The 22317-nt window shown below is 46.0% G+C and overlaps 1 protein-coding gene across 1 annotated transcript; it reads right to left on the minus strand.

Annotated features, from left to right (window-relative positions):
• Positions 1-1282: 1282 nt before the first annotated feature.
• On the minus strand, positions 1283-13089 carry SIX6 (SIX homeobox 6). The gene is made up of 2 exons (XM_035116265.2): positions 12518-13089; positions 1283-1460 (listed from the first exon to the last, which is right to left on the minus strand). Exons 1-2 carry the CDS (start codon positions 13087-13089, stop codon positions 1283-1285), a joined length of 750 nt encoding a protein of 249 aa, XP_034972156.1.
• Positions 13090-22317: the final 9228 nt, after the last annotated feature.

Consider the following 22317-nt stretch of genomic DNA (forward strand, 5'->3'; position numbering starts at 1 on the left):
CCTGAACCCACAAGCTCAATACTGGGCCTTTTTTTGCGCACCAACGAAAATGAATAAGCGTTGCTCAAGAACGTGGATAGAATGGGCCGACTCTGGTTTTCTGCTGGAAATCACGCTTTGTTTTAAATTCACTTCTTTTCTTTTAAATCTACATCCAGGTGCTCTCCGTGGACCTTGTTTAGACCATAGCTGCCAAGTTTTCCCTTTTCTCGCGAGGAAGCCTATTCAGCATAAGGGGAAATCCCTGTAAAAAAGGGATAACTTGGCAGCTATGGTTTAGACCCCAGATCCATGCAAGCAAGCAAGCAAGCAAGCAAGCAAGCAAGCAAGCAAGCAAGCAAGCAAGCAAAGCGCTTCCAACTCTTCTCCAAGTTTAAAAAGCGTTTTAAGTCAAGGACGGGAAAGAATGAATCTCAGTTTCGCTCACCTATTATTTTATTACACTGGAATTGTTCGTTTCTTGGTCTGTTTGTTGTGATTTGGCTGCCCCTCCCCCTACAATCCCTGGTCCTGCTGCACATGCTCCACGGGGAGAAAAAGAAAATTAAATCACCAGCGCACACAGGCATCAAGCCTCAAACAATAATTATAATAATATTAATAATAATAATTAATAATAGCAATTATGATAATCAAATAAAACAATCTACCCACAGAGCAATTCTTTAAATAAGTCAATAAACATTATATAGAATATTTATATTTATATATATGTATATGTATAAAAAAACTTTTAAAAATAAAAGCGAACTAACAAACCAAACCGAAAAACAACCACCAGCAACTTTTCAGCTGGAAATTCCCAGAGGGAGGAATTAGGATTTGCGGCAGGCGACTGGAGCTGCAATTTCTATCCTCCTCCCTCTAGGTTTGGTGTCTCTCTCTCTCCCTCTGCATGTGTGTGACTTTTGAGGCATCTTTACAGCAGATCCTGGCTGAAGGATGGACGGCGACGAAGATGCCGCTGGGAGGACGAGCATCAGCGGAGTCTCTCCGAGCATTTTCGCGTCCTGCTTTTCTGGACGGTCCTTGGAGACTCGGGCTGCTCCGCAGGCCCGCCACCAGCCGTCGGGCCCGGGATTGCGGACAAGGCAAAGCGGCGCAGGAAGCCGTGAAGGCGGGCAAGGCAGGCAGGCACTGGCTGGCGAGGGAGTGCTTGGCTGGAGGCGGCGGCTGCTGTGCCGTCGCTGCTGCTGCTGCTGCGCCCTCGGCTCTCCCGCGCGCCCGGCCGCCCGGCCCGTCAGTCCAGTTCCTCCTCCTGCTCTCCTCCTCTTCTTCCTTCTCAGAGATCACATTCGCTGTCGCTGGAAGTGATGGAGATGGCCGAGGAGGCGGCGGCTTTGCTGGACAGGCTGGCGGCGGGGCTGGCGGCGGCGCCCAGGAGGGGTTCTCCGGCGCTCTCCTCCTCCGACGGCAGCGACCGCCCTGCGCCTTGCGAGGACAAGACTTGCTGCTGGAGCCTGCGGCGGGAGAAGCGAGAGGGAGCCGTCACTTTGGGGAGGCAGCGGAAATAATCAAGGGGTGCCCCCTCCCTCCTTCCGGAACACCCCCACCTCTGTCTCCGGGCCCACCCACTGCACCCCCCGATGCCCATCCCTGAGCATCAACACCTCAACACCGAGGCGCAGCCTCTTGCTTCCAGGCAATATGCATTCATATTTCTAGAGGGGCAAGGGACAATGCTGGCGCCTTCCACCTTTGGGCTAAGGAGGGCCAGTGAGCGCCAGACACTTGTTTTCTAAATTTCAGGTTATTGGTTTTCCCCCCTGGTGGTGCATATTTAATCCAGACAGATGGGCTTGGGCAGGGTATAAACAATAAAATTATTATCATTCTTATTATTAAGGCGGTAATACATTTGGATATGTAATTCTTCCTGCATTTAGGTATGGGCTGCACTCTATTGATTCTCCCCGCCTCAAGTACACTTAAAATTTCTAAAAAATTGCAAGTTGCCCTTTCTCAAGGTGGTTCGAAATCTAGATGATGATGATGATGATGATGATGATCCCAACTAAATCCTACTCAGAACAGATCCACTGAACACAATGGGCTTAAGTTCATTATTTGCAGTGAGTCTACTCTGAGCCGGGTTAACACGGGACACAATCCATCAATGTTTGTTATTATCGTCAAAATACAGCCATAAGTAAAATAATGACACAACAATGATTTTTTTTATTAAATGATTGCAATAGACTATAGAAACACACCCACACCCACCCACCCACACACCTAGCAGACCATATTAATGAGAACCCCTGTCCATAGCTGCCAAGTTTTCCCTTTTCTCACGAGGAAGCCTATTGAGCATAAGGGAAAATCCCTTTAAAAAAGGGATAACTTGGCAGCTATGCCCCTGTCTCTTTGGCAGAGATGAACACACCTCTTTCACTTTGTGCTCATTCATTATGCCTCTTCTCACCTTGAGCAGCCCAAGGTCTCACCTGCATCACAGCCTATACTTTCCTCTGCAAATCCGTGGTGTGACTGCATTTGGAAAACGGTAAGTTTCAAAGCACAAACCAATGTGTTGGTGCTGACCTTTAAAAGCCCTAAACAGCCTGGGTCCAGTATACCTGAAGGAGCGTCTCCACCCCCACTGCTCTGCCTGGACACTGAGGTCCAGCTCCGAGGGTCTTCTGCTGGTTCCCTCACTGTGAAGGGAAACCAGACAGAAGGCCTTCTCGGTAGTGGTGCCCTCCCTGGGGAATGCCCTCCCACCAGATGTCAAGGAGATAAAGAACTACACAACTTTTAGAAGACATCTGAAGGCAGCCTTGTTTCAGGAAGTTTTTAATGTTTGGTGTTTTATTATGTTTTAAATATAGGCGTGCTATGGTCCATGGGGTTACGAAGAGTCGGACACGACTAAACGACTAAACAACAACAAATATGCTGTAAGTTGCCCAGAGTGGCTGGGGAAACCCAGCCAGATTGGGCAGGGAATAATAATAATAATTTGCAGTTTTGGTCACTTCATCTCAAAAAAGTAATTGCAGAGTATAGGAACTAACTCCTAGCGGCCAAGGTCCCTTTGCCCCCCAATAAAATATTTGAGGGGACTGGGGCCCCCAAAGTGAATGGGCATTGCCATTCAAATGGTGTGCATGTACCATGTCATGTGATCGATTTATGTGGGGCAGGGCTTACCTGGCACCCCCAATATTTTATTCAAGTTGGCACCCCTGTTGCGGAGCCGGAAAGGGTAATGGGATCGAGGGGGTGGGACAACTTGCCTATTGGGAAAGATTGCAACATTTGGGACTTCTCAGATTAGAGAAAAGCCTAGTAAAAGGCAAGAAGTGTATAAAATTTATGCATGGCATTTCAGAAAAAACGAGAACTCGTGGGCATCCAATGAAGCTGAATGCTGGAATATTCAGGACGGATAAAAGAAAGGGGTTCTCCACACAGCGCAGTTAAACTATGGAATCTGCACCCACAAGTGGCAGTGATGTTCACTAACTTTGATGGCTTTAAAATAAGTAATCTCCTCTAATAAGGCTACCAATGGCTACAAGTAATGATGGCTCTGTTCTGCCTCCACTGCTGGATGCAGTATGCCTCTAAACCAAATAGTAGTAATAGTAATAGTAATAGTAACAGTAATAATAATAATAATAATAATAATAATAATAATAATAATAATAATTTATTTATTTATACCCCGCCCATCTGGCTGGGTTTCGCCAGCCACTCTGGGCAGCTTCCAACAGGATATTAAAGGTAAAGGTAAAGGACCCCTGACACTTAAGTCCAGTTGCAAACGACTCTGGGGTTGCGCCGCTTTACTGGCCAAGGGAGCTGACGTTTGTCCGCAGACAGTTTTTCCGGGTCATGTGGCCAGTATGACTAAGCCGTTTCTGGCGAAACCAGAGCAGCGCATGGAAACGCCTTTTACCCTCCTTGCGGAGTGGTACCTATTTATCTACTTGCACTTTGATGTGCTTTTCTAACCTGCTAGGTTGGCAGGAGCTGGGACCGAACAACGGGAGCTCACCCCGTAGCGGGGATTCGAACCGCCAACCTTCCAATCAGCAAGCCCAAGGCTCAGTTGGTTTACAGCACAGTGCCACCCACGTTCTAACAGAATATTAAAAACACAATAAAACATCAAACATTAAAAACTTCCCTAGCAGGGCTGCCTTCAGATGTTTTCTGAAAGGCCAGATAGTTGTTTTTTCCCTTGACATCTGATGGGAGGGCATTCCACAGGGCGGGCGCCACCACCGAGAAGGCCCTCTGCCTGGTTCCCTGTAACCTCACTTCTCGCAGTGAGGGAACCGCCAGAAGGCCCTCGGAGCTGGACCTCAGTGTCCGGGCTGAATTGCACTGTTGCACTAAGGTCTTGTTTGTGGGCTTCCCAGAGGCATCTGATAGGCTACTGTGAGAACAGGATGCTGGACTAGATGGGCCACTGGCCTGATCCAGCAGGCTCTTCTTGTGTAGTTTGCACTCCTGTGCTAACCCTACAGTCCTCTTCGACTTATCAAAAGGTGGAAACACAATCATATGATCTGCCACTACCTCAGGAATTGCAACCTACCACTTCTCCAGCTCTTAACTATTCTGATTCTGTTAGCCAAAAACACACAGCATAGCAGTCATGTTTGCATCATCAGACACCACGCTTCTCCATGCCTTCATGGAGAGGGCAGTGAACTAGGACTTCCCAGCTGCTCTCAGCGGATTGCAGGGTGTGTGGGTCTCATATCCATACAGGGAGAGTGGTTCTCTGATTTCACCAAAGCCCAGGCAGACTAAAGAACTAATAAATCATTTTAATGAGCCACAAGAACACAGAAAGAGCTGGACCAGGACAAAGGCCCTTCTAGTCCAGCATACTGTTCTCATGGTGGCCAACAAAGCTCACAATCGGGACCTGATTGCAATTGTGGGGAGGAAATCCCACAACTTAGGAGCTGCTGCAGAGAATGCTCTCTCTCCCAGAGCACCACCACTCAAACTTCTGAGGGCAGTGGAACTTCCAATGGGCCTTTTTTGCAGTGGCTCCCTGTTTGTGGGGTGCTCTCCCCAGGGAGAAGTCAGGCAAAAATGTTCCTCTTTGACCAGGCCTTTGGTTGATTGACATCCAATACCCTTAAAAATGTGTTGTGGAGGGGGGGATTATTGGGTTGCTCTGGTTTTTGTTTTTATTATGCATTTTATGTTTCTTATATTGTGATTTTAGCTTGAGATCTGCGGGCATATGGCGGTATACAAATTTTAATAATAATAATAATAATAATAATAATAATAATAATAATAATAACACCAAGAAGACTTGCTCTGTTGATGTTAATAAATGAGTGGGTTTATAGGGAGGGAAGCAGTATTTCAGATATCTAGGACCTACATCATTTAGGCCTTGACAAAATAATAATAATTATTATTATTATTATTATTATTATTATTATTATTATTTTATTTATACCCGGCCCATCTGGCTGGGTTTCCCCAGCCACCAGCCACTCTAATCATAGCAGTACTGTATAATTAATAACAAATGATACATCTACACACCATGAATTTGTCTAATGCTCTTTTAAAGCATATTCTCTGTGCCTTGTGTTAATGAGTTCCACAGATTAATTATGCACTGCATAAAGAAGCACTAGCTTTAGACTTCCCAGTGGGATGGCTTGGCCACAGAGTATCAGAAAGGCACACAACAATTATGTGACCATATCCCCCCCCTCTTAAAAAAGACTTTCACTTTAACCAAGCCACTCTGTTTCCTATTATTTCAATGCATGCTCCTTCCCCAAAGGACAAAAGCTTATCTTGGAATCTGTACCATTTGTCCTTCATAGGAAGGCGAGAGAAGACAAAAGCTTACTTAAAGATGTAATTTTCCTGTTCACTGCAAAGGAAAAATTTTTTTAAAAAAATCTTTACAACCTAACAGTGTAAGACACATTTTGTCTCCTTCAGAAATCACTTTATCTTTCCTTTATGGTGGAGAACCTGATGCCCATCCAGATGTTACTGGACTACAAATCCCATCATCCCTGACCATTGGTCATGTTGGCAGGGGATGACAGGAGTCTGGCAATATCTGGAGGGCCACAGACTAGCCACCCCTGCCTTAAATATTTGCCTTCCTTTGGATTTTTGTGTTTCTGCATGAACCTGCTTCAATCAGAGATTATAGAGGTATAAAGAAATGAGTATGCCCAACACTGACCCTATCATATCAGCTTCAAGACTCGTAAGCGCTGTTTTCTTTTACAGCCAGGTTGCTTGCCAAATCCAACTGGGTCATATTGGCTCCATCCATCTATCCACCTGTTAATCACCTATTCTGACCCTGCTGCAGCGAGTGTCTTACAGATCCCCATCCGCTATCCTGGCCAAGGCCACTTCCACAATTTAAAATGGCCAATCATAGAAGGACTTCACTTGCATGTACAAATAACTTCAGTGTAACTTTGGTGTGGGGTCCACGGGTTTCAAACCGTCTCCCTAGGGAACCCTAAGACACTCCAGAAAAGTGTAAGAGGTCCTCTGTGAAAGCTTCAGGAACAACAGACAAGCCAGTTGATTCCTGCATTGGCAAGGGGTTGGACTAGATTACACCCCCCCCAGGCGTCCCTTGCAATTCTACAATTCTAAGCTCCCCTGAAAGAGTATTACCAACTTCCCCCTTTAATGCACAACCAAAGAAAAGGGTTGTTGCGTGCATTCTGCAACTGTCAGTCACTTTGCACAGTGGATGGGCATTCCTCGTGCCAAGATCTTTCTGCAATGGCCAGGGGTTCACTGACAAATACACACAGGTTCCACAGCAGGCAGATGGGGTGGAAATTCCTCCTGAATGCAGGCAGTTTGAGAAGGTATAGCTCAAGGGGGTACTGTATTTGTCCTGCTTTAGGGGTTAGGGGGTGTGGCAGGTCAACTGGAACGAGCTCTGACTCTTCCTCATTCTGCAAACTTTGCTAATTCACCATGCTTACATTTGCACCCACTGCAGGGTTTTAAAACTCTTGCCAGCTGATCCACTCACGCAGTTTTAATTTAGCCATTTGTGCATTTAAATAATATTTCCCTAATTCCAAATTGTATTATTATCATCATCATTAATATATCCGTAATATTCTGGATGAAGTTTCTTTTCAAGAATGCATTTCTCATTCAGCGTCATATATTATTTCAGATTCTATAATTGCGATTATTTCTATTGTTATTTTTCTTGCAATGATATGTTATATGATACCGCCAACTTATACACCCAACTTATACACTTGTAATTACGTTTTATTTGGCCCCCATTTTGTTTTCATTGGGAGTAATTGTTTCCATTTGGGTAATAACCCATACAATTTGGAGGTAATATTCAAACATACACCAAAGTCCATTCATTTCAGTTTCTGAAATTTCCAGTAGGGAAGGGTCACAGGGTTGAGTGATGTTCAAAAGGTCTGCTAGAGCAGTTATTGTCAGACACAACAGAAGACCACAACAAATGTTCTCAACACATAATGCTTTTTTGTAGTTCTACCTTGAACATATCTGCAAAAAGTGTAAAAAGAGCAATACTGTATATCATTCAAAGCAGAGCCGCAAAAAAAAAAGCAATGTATTTTGAGAAGATTTTTAGTGGTTCTTTTTTTTTTGCCTCACAATAGCTGCTGTAGTATTATCAACATTGATGAAGCCATCACACATACAGCTTTTTTTAATATAAAAATCAAAGGCACACACACCTAGCACATGGACCCAGTTAACAATAGTCACTCTCAGGGTAGAATCGGCATGGAAGACCAGTTCAAGACAGAAATACATGTGAAACACATCCTACAGAAATGCACCTAGGAACATATTTAAGATTGTATTATTTTTCCCTCCTTTTCGAAAAATCACGTTTTTAAAATTAAACCTGCCTTGGGCAAATATGGGTGTTACGGAGCTGAAATAAAATACAACTGTGAAATATTGCAACTGCTTGATATATGCTATTTTATTGTCGTTAGTATTGTTATTCTATCGTCATCATCAGGGTAGGCAACCTAAGGCCCTGGGGTTGGATGCGGCCCAATCACCTTCTCAATCCGGCCCGCGGATGGTCCGGGAATCAGCGTGTTTTTACATGAGTAGAATGTGCCCTTTTATTTAAAATGCATCTCTGGGTTATTTGTGGGGCCTGCCTGGTGTTTTTACATGAGTAGAATGTGTGCTTTTGTTTAAAATGCATCTCTGGGTTATTTGTGGGGCATAGGAATTCGTTCATTTCCCCCCAAAAAATATAGCCCGGCCCCCAACAAGGTATGAGGGACGGTGGACCGGCCCACGGCTGAAAAAGGTCGCTGACCCCTGATCATCATCATCATCCCTTCACCTCTTTATGTAGCCAGGATCCTTGTTATGGCTGACTACATCTCTTAGAACAAAGAAACGAAGAACTGTGTTAATCTAAGCATCGAGGGTTAAGCCTTGTCTATAGAAACGGCTCTTTTTAGCTTCCAGAGCTAAGGCAAATACATTAATGAGTCATGTTCTGATAATTTGGCATTGAAGCAGCAGTTTCTATTTCTGCAAACTATAGTGCGTAATAGTAATTTCATACACACCTGCTTTCAAGCAACTTTTAGCAGAAATATATCTTGGATCACTTATTTGAGGCGGCTGTGGTCCCCACAAGTGTTTCAAAACATTGTCTCCCCGCCCCCAGTTCCAATAAATTTAATCACACTTGCACTACAATGGGGAGGAAATGCAGTTTTCTGCAGATTTGTACCACGGGCTGGAATCAGCTCCTCTCCAGTACATAGTTTAAGGAATGTCCTACAACTGATTTCCACCAAGGATTGTTTAGAACCAACAACAATGTGTTTTTCACTGGATTCATTCTTTGTATAAATGGAACACCCACTCCCAAGTATACTGGGTTTTAAATTTTGTTTTCGTAATATGATATTTTCTTGTGTACTATTGCTCTGCCCTTATTTTATAAACATTTATGAAATAAAGAGTAAATTCTGTTTAAAAATGACACATCCACAAAAATGCCGAACAAAGAAGAGTATTTTCTGAACAAAGCTTTCAAGGATGTTAAGATTAGAACCAATTTTAGCTCTGAGCAATCCAGAGTAAAGATTTCAAAATACTTTTTTTAAAAAAACAAACAGCAGGACCATTTTTAAACACAGTCTGCTAAATGTTCTGCTTCTTCTCTCTCAGCCTTTTCCTCAGTTGAATCCGCAACCCACTTAAAACAAAGTCCTTTAATTTCCAGTTTTTCTGCATTGGCTTTTGTGGGCCTGCCTGAATTTAAGAATCTGTTTAAAGCTGAAATCCTGTGTGCACCTGAGTTCGGAAAGATTTACTTCCGAGTAAACATGCATAGGGATTATAGCAGCATGCATATTGCAAAACTCTCTTTCTTCTTCGCTGGTTATAACTGAATAGATTCAAGAATGTATCCTTCGACTGGATTGCAAAAACTGCTTGTCCCCAGCAATTTCCCCCCTCTCTGTCTTTCTGCCTCTCACATTGCAAGTTATTTATACATTGGTGTGCATCGCCCTCACATTTAAACTTTGTGAGATGGAAGCCTATCTACGGTATGTTTACTCAGAAATCAGTCCTGCAGCACAGGATATACTCCTAGGTAAGTCTGTACAGTATAGGATTGTTCTGTTAGTCGGATTCACAGACTTAAGACGAAAGAATCCTATTGGATTTAAGCCGAAAGAATCCTATTGAAGTCTGTGCTGCTAAACTGGTTTACATTCAAGCACTTCGGCACAATGGAATCGTAAACACGCCTCCTGCAAAATATAGGTCATTCGTGCTAATTAGTGCACCTAATTGTCATCAGAAATCCCTTCCCATTCTAAGATAGGCTTCTTTTTTCTACTTTCCCTGCTTATTCCTTACATCAAGCTCCACATGCAGTCCTTAAACCAGCTCCCTATTTGGCTAAATAAAAGTCCTAGTTTTGTTCTACACTTAAATGGCAATATTGAGCATCCTTTTTTAAATTATGGGCTATTTCCAAACCGTAACCCTAGAGAGGGATAAAGGATAATTTTGAAGGGAAGCTGATGTGATTTCATAGGAATGGCATGTACCTTAAAATATGCATGAATCACAACTGAATATTTGACAGGTTCAACCCCCGCTGCCTACTGTCATGGTAAAGAGGCTTTAAGAAACATACATTTCAATATACCATCGTTTTGAATTCTGTTAGAAGTTGTTTCTTGCTGCAGTTGAATACAGGCATTTCCGACAGTTATGTCTTTGCACTGAAACACAGCAGTGTGTCTATGTCCTTTTACAAATTGGATTTAGAAAATGGATGGGCGAACGGACAGCTGCTTAAAAGGAGAATGGCATAGCCATACCACATACTTCTCAATAGGGGAAGTATTTTGCTCAAACACTTTGCTCCCGAGTTGCTCCTGGTTTTAAATTAAAAGTGCTTGCTCGTGGTTGATTGCATTGAGAGACTGATTCGAAACTCAATACTCAAAGTAAGCCATTTAAAAAAGAGAAAACAACAACTTAAGTGTGGTCCCATGTCCATGTACACTTGGGAATATCTTCTTTCGAGCTAAAGGGGACTTACTTCTTATAAACATGATTTTACGGTAGCTACACGTGCATTTAGGACTGGCGAGCAATCAGCTTGATCCACTGAAATGCTTGTTTTAAATGAGCCATTAACGAGGTTTTGCACCAGATAGCATTAACAGTATTAGAAATATCCATCTGTATAGATGGGTATCAGCAAGCATGGCATAATGGTATTAAATGATAACCCCCGGTAGTGAAATAGATATTGTATTTTAAGATATACTTATTTTAAACCCATCAGCTGGTCTCTACCTATGCATTAATACATACAGGCAATGCATTTTCCCTTTAGTCAAGCAGAGATGATGTGCTAGATAGTCAAAGGAAATTAAAAGAAAAATGAAAGCCAAAACTTTAATTGTAGATGAATTGTTACTAACAATAGTAAAAAAAAAATGTAAATACGAAAAAACTATATTCTTCTATGTCATGTACCTGCTTTCTTTCCTTCTTTAATTTTTAATTGTTTGAAGAATCATTTTTCAGTTCTCCAAACCCGCCTAGTTTCCTTCCCTTCCAAAAAGATGTTCCATACATTAATTAAACTGCAGAATGCAACAGTCTCAACAGCAATACACTTTTACAGATACAGAGATGCTGCAGAAAAGTAGGCAGATGTAATCGCCCGGCTGATCCTCAACATACTTACTTGGAAGTAAAATGACATTTCAGCATCTCATATCTCCCTGGTCTCACGTTTTTACAACGCCCCCCCCCCCCAAAAAAAACAACTATGTATCACATAGCTGCCAAGTTTTCGCTTTTCTCGCGAGGAAGCCTATTCAGCATAAGGGAAAATCCCTGTAAAAAAGGGATAACTTGGCAGCTATGTTATTCTGCAAAACACGATCAAGGCTGCTCAACTGGAAATCGGTTACAAGATGAAATCTGGTTTCTAAATAGCAGCCCGCCCTGCTGATATAAATGTGGCTTGATCCTAAATTGGTAATTTAATACTTGTTTTGCAACTCATTTCCCAGCTCTGGGCTTAGGATCCGGGTGGACAAAAGAAGCTCACATTCTTACTTGTCTCCTCCCACAAACCCACTCTGTGGGAAATTCGAGCAAGGGAAAGAACAACCCTAAACACTGTACAGTATCTAGGGAGCAAGCCTCACTGAACTCAGTATGACTTACTTCTGAGTAAAGGTGCATAAAACTGTACTGCAAATTTCCTCCAAGGTCCTTGCTCTTTGGACTGAATTGGGAGGGTGAGATTAGCGAGGACTTGCTCCAAAGTAAATGTAAAGACGGTCGTGGAATAGGAAGATTTTAAGCACATTTTGCACATGCGGTCTTCAGACACCTTAAGGCGAAGTTAAAAGAAAACCCAGTCTGTTTCAACGGAGCAGATTCACACGAACGGCTTCAGGATTTCCCCCTACGAATTCAGATCCAATTCTTAAAAGCGGGGGGCAGGGGGAATTATTGTGCAGTGGGTCCTATTCTGGAAACCAGAACATTAATTTTCGCCTTAGTATCCTCCTCCTGCCTACGTTAGCTGCTATCTCGATTCGGTCGTAAAAGCTAATACCCAAAGACAGCAAACGAACCTAACCAAGTGAATCTGATGCGAGCCGGGGAAGAGAGCAGCAGGATTCGCACCCTCGCCTCCCCGCTATTTGAAAGCGTTTGAGGCCCCTGGATATGGAACAGCGAAACCAATAAAATGCGGTGAGGACGTGGGGGCACGAGAGGGAGAAATCGCCAGGCGAGCGGGGGGGGGGGGATAGGAGGAACATCTCCTTTTCCTACAGTGCCAGCAGGGCAACTGGAACTCAATCTCCGTAGCTGTGTTTGGAGAACTCGTGAGTGCGCTCAAGAGTCTAGGAATGGTATGAGTGTATCTATAGCGGCGCGGTCGCCACCCCGCCAGCCACCCTCCCCCGAGATCTTCCTCCTCCTCGTTCCATCCCCGCCGTGCGCTACCGACCTGTTCTTGGCGGCGGCGGCCCTGTCCCTTTGCCTGCGGTTTTTGAACCAGTTGCCCACCTGCGTGGGGGTGAGTCCGGTGGCTTGGGCCAGCTCTCGCTTTTTGCTGGGGTTTGGGTAAGGGTCCTGCAGGTACCACTCTCGCAGCAGGTGCCGCGTGCGCTCCTTGAAGCAGTGCGTCTTCTGCTCGCCGTCCCAAATGGTGCGCGGCAGCGGGAACTTCTTGCGCACGCGGTACTTGTCCACCGGCCCTAGCGGGCGGCCGCGCAACTTCTCGGCCTCTTGGTAGTGCGCCTCGAGCCACAGCGCCTGCAGCTTGGCGTGCGACTCCTTGGGGAACTTGTGGTTCTCCAGGATGTGGTACAGCTCGCGGTAGTTGCCCGCGTGGAAGGCCACGATGGCGCGCGCGCGCAGCACCGACTCGTTGCGGTTAAGAGCCTCGCAAGCCGCCGGCGCCACCGGCAACGACCACAGGAAGCGCCCAAGGCGCTCCACGTCGCCGCTCTCCTCCAGGGTCTCGCACACCCCGGCCACTTGCTGAGGGCTGAAGTTGAGGATGGGCAGCTGGAACATGGAGGCGGCCGGCAAGGGGGCCAGGGCAGGCGAGAGGGATGGCTGGGCTACGGGCTACCACGCTTCCTCCGGGTCACCTCTCGCGCGCAATCCGCGGGAACGCGGAATCAAGGCGCCTCTTCTCCGCGCCTAGGGCTGGGCTGCTTCTACCGCGGGTCCAGGCGCCTTGTCCCTTAGATATGGGGCTGCAGGGTTGCAGCGACTCTTCCCCGCGTCGGAAGCGACTCCCAGCGCCTAGCCTCTCCAAACAGCGGCGCTGGTTTTGGCGGAGGCCACGTTTCTTCGCTTTTCTCCTGGGCTCAGAAAGCCAGCGCTCTCTCTCTCTCTTTCTCTTCAGCCCTCGAGATAAGGGGTAAAAAGCACGTCTCCCTCTCTTACCCTTCCCGTCCCCTCCTCCTCCTCCTTTTGCGCGCTTCAGGCGCTCGCTTGGCTAACCTTTCGCAGCAGCAGCAGCAGCGGCCGCCGCGCGCGCGCGCTGCGCTAGGGCGCTGGGAGAAAGACTGCGCCGCGCTCCGGTGGCTGCCTCAAGTTGGCAAGGGGGAGGGACCTGTGTGTGAATGGAGGAGGGAGGGCGAGGGAGGGGAAACAGGGGAAAGCCCCCCGCTTCCTACACCACCGCACCCTCGGTCTCCCTTCCAGCTTCTGATTTGCTGCTGTTGGCCTCGCCAGATTGGCTGCCCCCTCGGTTTCCATGGCAGGCCGCCTGCCCATCACTGCCAAGCCTCTGCCAATCAAAGAGCGAAATCCTGCCAGCGCAGCAGCTCCGAGCGCGCTTGGAGAAGGAGGGTGTGCGTCCTTCGCCCTTTCCCCGCTTCTCCCTTTCTCTCTTTCAGCACCTCCCAGCGGTCGACAGCGCCCAGTCACTGCACTGGCCCTTTGCTAGCAGGGAAAACTGGAGGGTGGTGGGGAGAGTTTCTTTGCAAGAGATTTGCGCTGTATTCAGATAGAGGGCGCAGGCGCGTCCGGGCGCTGCCTGAGATGGAGAAGCTGTGTGGTTTTCTCGAGGAAAAGGAAATGGTAACTCTGCCACTCAACTTTCCCAAATATAATCCGAAATAAAACCAACTCATTCAGCATCTGATCTGGAAAGGGAAAGCACCGCGATCCTACTCCGAAATATCTCATTACAGGACAATGTGGCTCTTTTTAAAATAATAATAATAATAATAATAATAATAATAATAATAATAATAATAATAATAATAATAATTGTCCAGTAGCGTCAACAGGTTTACCATATCCATTGAGTCAATCACCCATCTCCTTCTACCCTCCTGAGAAAAACCCCACCCCACCCTCTCACTATATATAAGGGTGTGGTGACTTCTCTTTCAGTGTATCTGAAGAAGTGTGCATGCACACGAAAGCTTATACCAAGAACAAACCTAGTTGGTCTCTATGGTGCTACTGGAAAAAATTTAATTTAAAAAAAATGTATTTCGACTGCATCAGACCAACACGGCTACCTACCTGAATCTTTTTTTTAAAAAAAATAGCTTCATGCAGCCTGATGAGAGGAGGCGGAGGCTTCATTTTGGACACCGAAGCATTGCACCCGAGTCTGACTGTTCGCCCATCTAGTCCACTATTGCATACTCTGACCGGCAGCAGCTCTCTCTGGAGAGTTAAGCGGGAGGTATTTCAAATCAGCTGCCGCCTGGTACTTGGCCAGAGATGGAAGTTGGCACTTTGTGCGCGGAGAGGCCTCGCCGCCAAGCTGTGATTCCCAGCACATGCACACGCAACCCGCCCAAATCTAGGCAGCCTGTATAGCCCGGAGACGCTCTCGCGTGCAGCCAAGTCACAAGTTCCACCTTTTCAGCCTCTTCGCCTGGCTTTGGGATGACCCGCAAAGGAACACAAAGGGTCTTTTTTCAGTGACATCTTACTTTCCTGCCTAACTGGCGCGCACTTGGGGAAAACAATGGCCATTGGGTTCCTTGGACCGTACATGGGACTGGCTTTTTGTATGGGGGTTGGGGCAGAGTCGTGAACCCTTGGAGGAAAGTTCGGGCCAAGAGATGCTGGGGCTGCAGTGAGGAAAAGAAGAATCTCAGCGCAAGACTCTGGAATAATCTTAACACATCCTTCAGCCACCTGGTGCACTCCAGACGTTTGGGAGTTGTAGTACAAAATATCTGGGGGGAACCAGGTGGCCTGTGGCTGTCTTACTTAACGCCGCCCATAAAGTTGGGTTCTGGCCAAGACTTGCTGAAGGCACCCGCACACAGAGATCCTATGCATCTTTCCTTGGAGATAAGCCCTCCCCGGTTCTATGAGGCTCACATCCAAGTGCGCAGAGCTCAGCCCAGGCGCAGAGCTCAGCCCTTCTCGACCGAGTTCTGGATATTTTCTTTTGCGGGGAGACCTTTAACGCCACCCCCATGAAAACTACCACGGGAAACAAACAGGCCTCTGCCCGCCATCCAGGGCCTGCTGAGGATCGACCCTTTCCCGATCCGTTCCTCCCTCCCTCATTCATTTTCTCCTTTATTTAACACCCCTCCTTTCCATTTTAAACCTCATTGTTTTCGCTTGAGCGGCCTCGAATAAACACCTAGGAAAGCCGCGGAAGAAGTGAGAAGTCATTTGTAGGTCAGGATGAGCAACTTAAAGGCATCTTTTAAATTATGGATCATCCTTTAGTCATAATTTTGGCCCCTCCCTCCAATATTTCTTTCTCCCTGCGAAGTCTAAGAAAGTATGAACCACTATTTTACCTTCCCATGAAATAATAGCAACATTTTCGTCTTCGTTGGTGTCAGCAAACAGAATTTAATTGTTTCCTGGAGGGTTGAAATCTGCAGGAGAGGAGAGGGAATAGAGCTGATCTCAGAAATTTGGAATTCTATATTAGTGCAAGGCCTTTTACATTTAAAGTTTAAAACAAATCAATTCTGTTTTCAAGCCTCACCTTGGTTATTTTTCATACACTCCTCAGTCCCCGCGCAGATGTAAAAAGAAATGCCCTCCGAATCGACGTGGTTTGGTTGGTTGGGGGAGGAGAGAGAGAGAGAGACTTCTACTGCCTTTTCTTTAGTATCAAGCACACTGTGACTTTTTCTCGGGAAGATTTGGTAAATCAGACGGCGGATACATAGCGCAGATGGTTTGGAGGTGTCGGGTCACATTATGGCATGCCTGGCTTCGCGTCTAAGTTCATTCTGACGGAAAACCCTGATATTATTTTCACAGATCTACACAGTTCACTTGAAGAAAAAAAAAACCCTCCGAGCCATTTTCATCATTTATGCGAGGCTTGCTGCTAGCGGGATGGAAAGCCTTTCGATATTGCTCATTTTCATAAAGACGACAGGAGGAGAATTGCAGAGAAACAAGACCGGGCAGGGCGTGTTTGTGTGCGTGTAATCAAACGCTGAGTGGGGGGGGGGAGCGCCGGGGGAACGGACCCCATTCCGTAAGCATTTCTTTTTATCAAGAGTCTAGTCCTCTTGAAGGCAGAAGAGTTGGACGTGATGATACAACTTGGTTCCTCTGTCCAGCTACGCCGAGGGTTATTCGGACTGGTTTTGTAGACACTTTTCTGCAGAGCACACAAGCGGTGTACGTATAGAATCGTAGAGTTGGAAGGGACCCCCAGAGCCATCTAGTTGACCCCCCTGCGACGCAGGAATCCCAGCTAAAGAGATGGCCATTCAACCTCTGCTTTAAAAAAAATCCCGTGAAGGAGAGTCCGCCACTTTTCAAGGCAGTCCGTTCCACGACTGAGCAGTTCTTACAGTCCGAAAGTTCTTCCTGGGCAATAACCAGATCAATAGCCAGAATACAGAGCAAAACTGAAATAATAACTAGCAAAATTAAAAGAACATGAAACTGATTCGAGGCCCATTGCGGCCTCCAGTAGAACCCGATCCACAGGTTCAGAAGCCAATTCCGTCAAACTATTTGCTATTTTGCGCGAGTCATGGACAAAGTGAAGGGCTCTTATCAAATCTGCTTTGCGTGCAGAAGGCTCCAGGTTCAATTCCGGCCATTTCCAGGGAGGGCTGGGAGAAAACCCAATCTGAAACGCCGCTTGCCAGTGTAGTGGCAATGCGGAGCGAGATGTCCTGTTGGCCTGAGTCGGTCTTGAAAAGCTTCCGGTTTTCCGGTTCCAATGAACTGGAACCGGTGCGCTGAAAATGTCGTGAAAAATAAAAACGAAAAATGCTGATTTTAAGAACTGGGCTGGTGGAGATGCCAGCCATTGAACGACTTTGTGTCGGTGTTTATTGCCATGAGAGAGGAATTCCGGAGCCGTGGGGTACCGGATTGCTTCTTCTTCACCCCGTGATGTCTGCTTGGGGTGAGGTCCTCAATCTCCGTCTGAAACGCGCCCTAATTCCGATACGAAATCGGTAACGATTTCGCATTGCGCGCACGTTCATGCTACATTTCTTCTCACGCTTACCACTCGGTAGTGGCAGTGCAAGTAGGTATAGGATCGCACTGCACGTCCTATAGAAAAGTAAATGTGTTTAGAACTGGGTTAAAAGGTGGATCCTTTCTCGTCTGAGTAAAGCACTCCAGCCTGCAATAACCTCCCTTACCTGCGGGTAAATTGTGCTCAATAGGGATTACTTCTGAGTAGACACGTAAAGGCGCCATCGATTTAAAAGTGAGAATCAAGCGGTTTGTTAAATGACTCCAGTTGAAATAAATGAGTTTTAAGATGTTTGCGTTGAGCAGGGTTTACGCATTTGACTCCCACTTCTTTCAAAGGGAAAGAGAGTTAAGCGTACATTAAATATAGCTGGATCGCGCCCATTATTTTGCTGGCGAATGAAGCATAGGCGCATGTAATTGGCCGGTTAGCTCTGAGTAAACTGACCCCATTTCTTTAGCAAACAGATAGTGATTGCTCAACCTTCGACCCGTTGGATTCAATGGGATTACTTCCAAATATAAGATCGGGCTGTTTACCAGCTCTTGTATACGACAGAGTATTTAGTCATAGAAGTATAAAGTTGGAAGGGACCCGAGGGTCATCTAGTCCAACCCTCTGCAATGCAGGAAATTCAACTAAAGCATCCATGACAGATGACCATCCAACCCCTTGCTTAAAAACCTCCAAGGAAGCAGAGTCCGCCACCTCTCCTGGGAGTCTGTTCCACTGTCGAACAGCTCTTACTATCAGAAAGTTCCACCTGATATTTAGTCGGAACCTCCTTTCTTGTCATTTGAAGCCCTCCAGAGCCAGAGAAAACAAGCGTGCTACATTTCCTGTGGAACAGCCGTCCAGATATTTGAAAATGGCTGTCATACCTCTTCTCAGTGACGTCTTCTCTTTTGCAGGCTAAACATACTCTGCTCCTTCAACTGTTCCTCATAAGGCTTGATCATCTTGGTTGCCCTCCTCTGCACAATTTCCAGTTTCTCAATATCTTTCTTTAATTGTGGTGCCCATAACTGGACACAGTATGACAAGTGTGGCCTGATCAAGGCAGAATAGAGTGGCACTATGATTTCCCTTGATCTGAACACTATACTTCTGTTGATGCAGCCTAGAATAGCATTCGCTTTTGTTGTTGCAGTTTCACACTGTTGACTCGTGTTAAGCTTGTAGTCTACAGTACTAAGACCTCTAGATCCCTTTCACATGTACTACTGGCTTTGAGCCCCTGGCTTAGATGGCTTTTCGCCAATTGGTGGTGGTAGTATGCAGACAGTATTGAGCTAGATGGGCCCATGGCATAAGGCAAAGCTTTCTATGTTCCAGAAGACTTCTGAAATGGAATTTGCTCTAACCCAGGCACACACCCCTCAAACTTCGGCCCTCTAGATGTTTTGGACTACAATTCCCATCTTCCACGACCACTGGGCCGCAGTTTGGGGATGCCTACCCAGGTGGCGCTGTGGTTAAACCACTGAGCCTAGGGCTTGCTGATCAGAAGGTCGGCGGTTCGAATCCCTGTGACGGAGTGAGCTCCCGTTGCTTGGTCCCAGCTCCTGCCAACCTAGCAGTTCGAAAGCACGTCAAAATGCAAGTAGATAAATAGGAACCGCTACAGCGGGAAGGTAAACGGCGTTTCCATGTGCTGCTCTGGTTTGCCAGAAGCGGCTTTGTCGTGCTGGCCACATGACCTGGAAGCTATAAGCCGGCTCCCTCGGCCAATAATGCGAGATGAGCGCGCAACCCCAGAGTCGGTCACGACTGGACCTAATGGTCAGGGGTCCCTTTACCTTTACCTTTACTCTAACCCAAGGTTTCCCAAACTTGGGTATCCAGCTGAACTACAATTCCCATCATCCCTGAATACTGCTCCTGCTAACTAGGGATGATGAGAGTTTTAGTCCAAAGACAACTGGAGACCCAAGTTTGGGAAACCCTGGTTTAACCAATACCAGCTATTTTAAATGCTCCTCTCTATATAAAGCAGGGAGTCATTGTGGCGCCCTCCGCATGTTCTCCAACTCTCGTCAGCCCCAGTCAGCATGACCAATGGTTAGAGCTGATGAGGGTTGTAGTCACGAACACCTGGAGTCAACACGTTGACTAGCTCTGCTCTAAGGAGCATTTCATTGATTTGGAGCCTTGTCGTTGGGCCGGACGAGGGCGGTGATGCTGGGAGGAGGCTGGAAAGCAGATTCTTCACGCCATGCACGCTGCGCCCTCTGCGCTTCCAAGGACCAGCTGGGCGGTGTTAAGGTGCACACTCCTCGATTTTATGGACGATCTGGATTAAAAACGGCCTTCGGGTGTCCTGGCAGGGAGGAATAAGCTCTCAAGGCGCCCGATTCTGTCCACCGGACCGCAGGAACATCTGATACATTGCAGCAGCTCTCTCTCTCTCTCTCTCTCTCTCTCTCTCTCTCTCTCTCTCTCTCTCTCTCTCGTGTGTGTGTGTGTGTGTGTGTGTGTGTGTGTGTGAGAGAGAGAGAGAGAGAGAGAGAGAGAGAGAGAGAGAGAGAGAGAGAGAGAGAGAGAGAGAGAGAGAGAGTGTTCAGGCATTTTTATATATTCACTTTCACTCGGTTCCTGAGGCCAGTCCTAATTTCAGCAGCAAAGCAGAGTCGTGCGTAATTTCTGTCGCAGCAATGCGGACGCGTGCGTAAAAGCCTAATTTGGATAGGATTGGGTGTCAAACTGCCCCACTCCTGTTTATTATTTAGCATTAGGAAGCATTCACACGTGCGCAAGAAATCCGCAAAACAAAACACCACCCACAAGAGAGGGCCGAATATGCTTTGGGAGGCACGCGTGAAGCCCCCCCTTCCTCACCTTGGCTACGTCCATGGTGCCTCCCATCTGTAGTTCAAAATAAAAGCAATACAGTACTAAACCCGTAAAATAAAAATTCACAACAAAATAAAACGTGGATTTATTGTAACACTTGACAGAATCGGATTTCCTTGCATTGTTTCCATCTACCTTAATAGGGCGTCTCTTGGTTTAGTTGGGGGTAAGTCGGGGGGAAAAAAGAGAACAGAAAACTGGAAGAAGAGTGTGGAGTGTACGGAAGTCAAATAAAGCTCTGATTCTTCCCATGATGACTACTTCGAAGTCTTTTATCTTTAAATCAAATGTCAAATTCTAAAAAATAGAAATTCTTAAAAAAAATAAAATAAATGTGCCCCTGCTTTGTTGCTGCCCCACAGTGTGTGTGTACTTAGTCTGCCTATTGGAGAGTCCAGCACCGCTGATGAGCCTCAGACCTGCCACTTCTTTTAATCAGTCCCTATCCGACCCTCAGGGTTAAGTCAAAACTGAAAGCAGTTTAGATTCCTGCCAGACTGTAGGGACGCCAATGATTCTGAAAGTTGCCTCTCCGATAAATCTGTCATTCTGTAAGAAAGGCCTGATTCCCTGTCTCTTGGAGAGACTCTCTTCTCTTTTGTCTCTCTCTTTCTATTTCTCTCTCTCTCAGGCAGGAAAAAAACACCAGCAGGAGTAAGGGAGGAAAAATAAAACAGAGACATAAAATAATACAGTGCAAAGTCATAGCTGTGAAACCATCACATTTATCACTTCGGGGTTTCTGTGCAGCTTTGCTAGGGAGCTGCAATTCCCTGAGATCTGAAGTTGATCTACAGAAGAGAGAGCCATTTACTAAATTTTTGATTCCTGCAAGCTGACTGTTTTCTAAGCGCAGAAGTGCATCTCCCCAGTTTAAGCAGACAAATCTGTCATTCCAAGTACAATGTTGCCCTGTGACTCACATACCCCTCTTCCTGCATAAGGAGGGAAGCCTCTCCAGCACAACATCCCATTATACTGAGTCAAGGAGCAAACAAGTGTAATGGGGATGAAAGCGGCCCTTTGTCATCCGTGAAACATTTAATACTTTCAAAGTCCTACTGTTCGCCTTGCATATCATACAGCAGGCTCATGAGACCAAATCCAGGACAGGAGGATGGAGAAAGAAAGAAAATCTCTCCGGAGTCAATGGAACAGTTGTCAAACGACTGGTTTATTTTGACAAATGAATCTGTTTGTGATAGTGGATATAAATGTTAAAACGAAACAAAACAAGCTCTTTTCTTTTTTAGGAATTATGCTGTGGATAATATTGCTTACCTTCCCCAATCGTGTTTTTTATGTTTTGGTTTCTGGGTTCATGTTTGCCAGGACATGAACAATAAGATCAGGCAATCAACGGAAAGCAGGTCAATTTATACACATTTGTTTAATTTGCATTGCCTACTTATTGATTTGCTGTGTAGATTTTTCCTCCTTCACTGAGGAAAGGCGCAACTTTGAGATATCTTATAAATGTGCAATCTACGTATTTGAAGGTGAAGTAGATCTGCATGCCGGCCATATGACCCGGAGAGCTGTCTGTGGACAAACGCTGGCTCCCTCGGCCTGAAAGCGAGAGGAGCACCGCACCCCATGGTCGCCTTTGACTGGACTTAACCGTCCAGGGGTCCTTTACCTTTTACCTTTTTTATTTCCAAACTCACATTCAGGGATCACAACAATGGCCCGGTCTATATATTTGCAGCAGAATGGCCAAGTTCTGAGGTGGCACAATGGATTGCACCACTTTAGGCCGGGTGGAGGGGGCGGGACAGACCACACTTTAAAAAGGGTTGTAAAAATAACTCTGTATCAGAAGGAAGCTAGCACGGCAAAGGGAAAGATTCTAGCCCAACCCCTTGCCTGTTGTTCTGCTTTTGTATTTGTAAAACGTTTTGGTTTGGAATGCATGTGTGAGCATTCACAAATGTTATTCCACCCCACACAATGTGAAGTGGTATAAACCGGTATCATCTTATTTTCCTGGA

Source organism: Zootoca vivipara, chromosome 1 (assembly GCF_965207765.1).
Source record: "Zootoca vivipara chromosome 1, rZooViv2.hap1.1, whole genome shotgun sequence".
Taxonomy (NCBI): Eukaryota; Metazoa; Chordata; class Lepidosauria; order Squamata; family Lacertidae; genus Zootoca; species Zootoca vivipara.

Bases quoted from the DNA above. Each gene is read 5' to 3' on its own strand.
- SIX6 (XM_035116265.2), bottom strand. From the start codon at position 13,089: ATGTTCCAGCTGCCCATCCTCAACTTCAGCCCTCAGCAAGTGGCCGGG. The intron at 1,461-12,517 runs GTCGGTAGCGCA...CTCCCGCCGCAG, and splicing joins GCCGCCGCCGCCAAGAACAG to GCTCCAGCAGCAAGTCTTGT.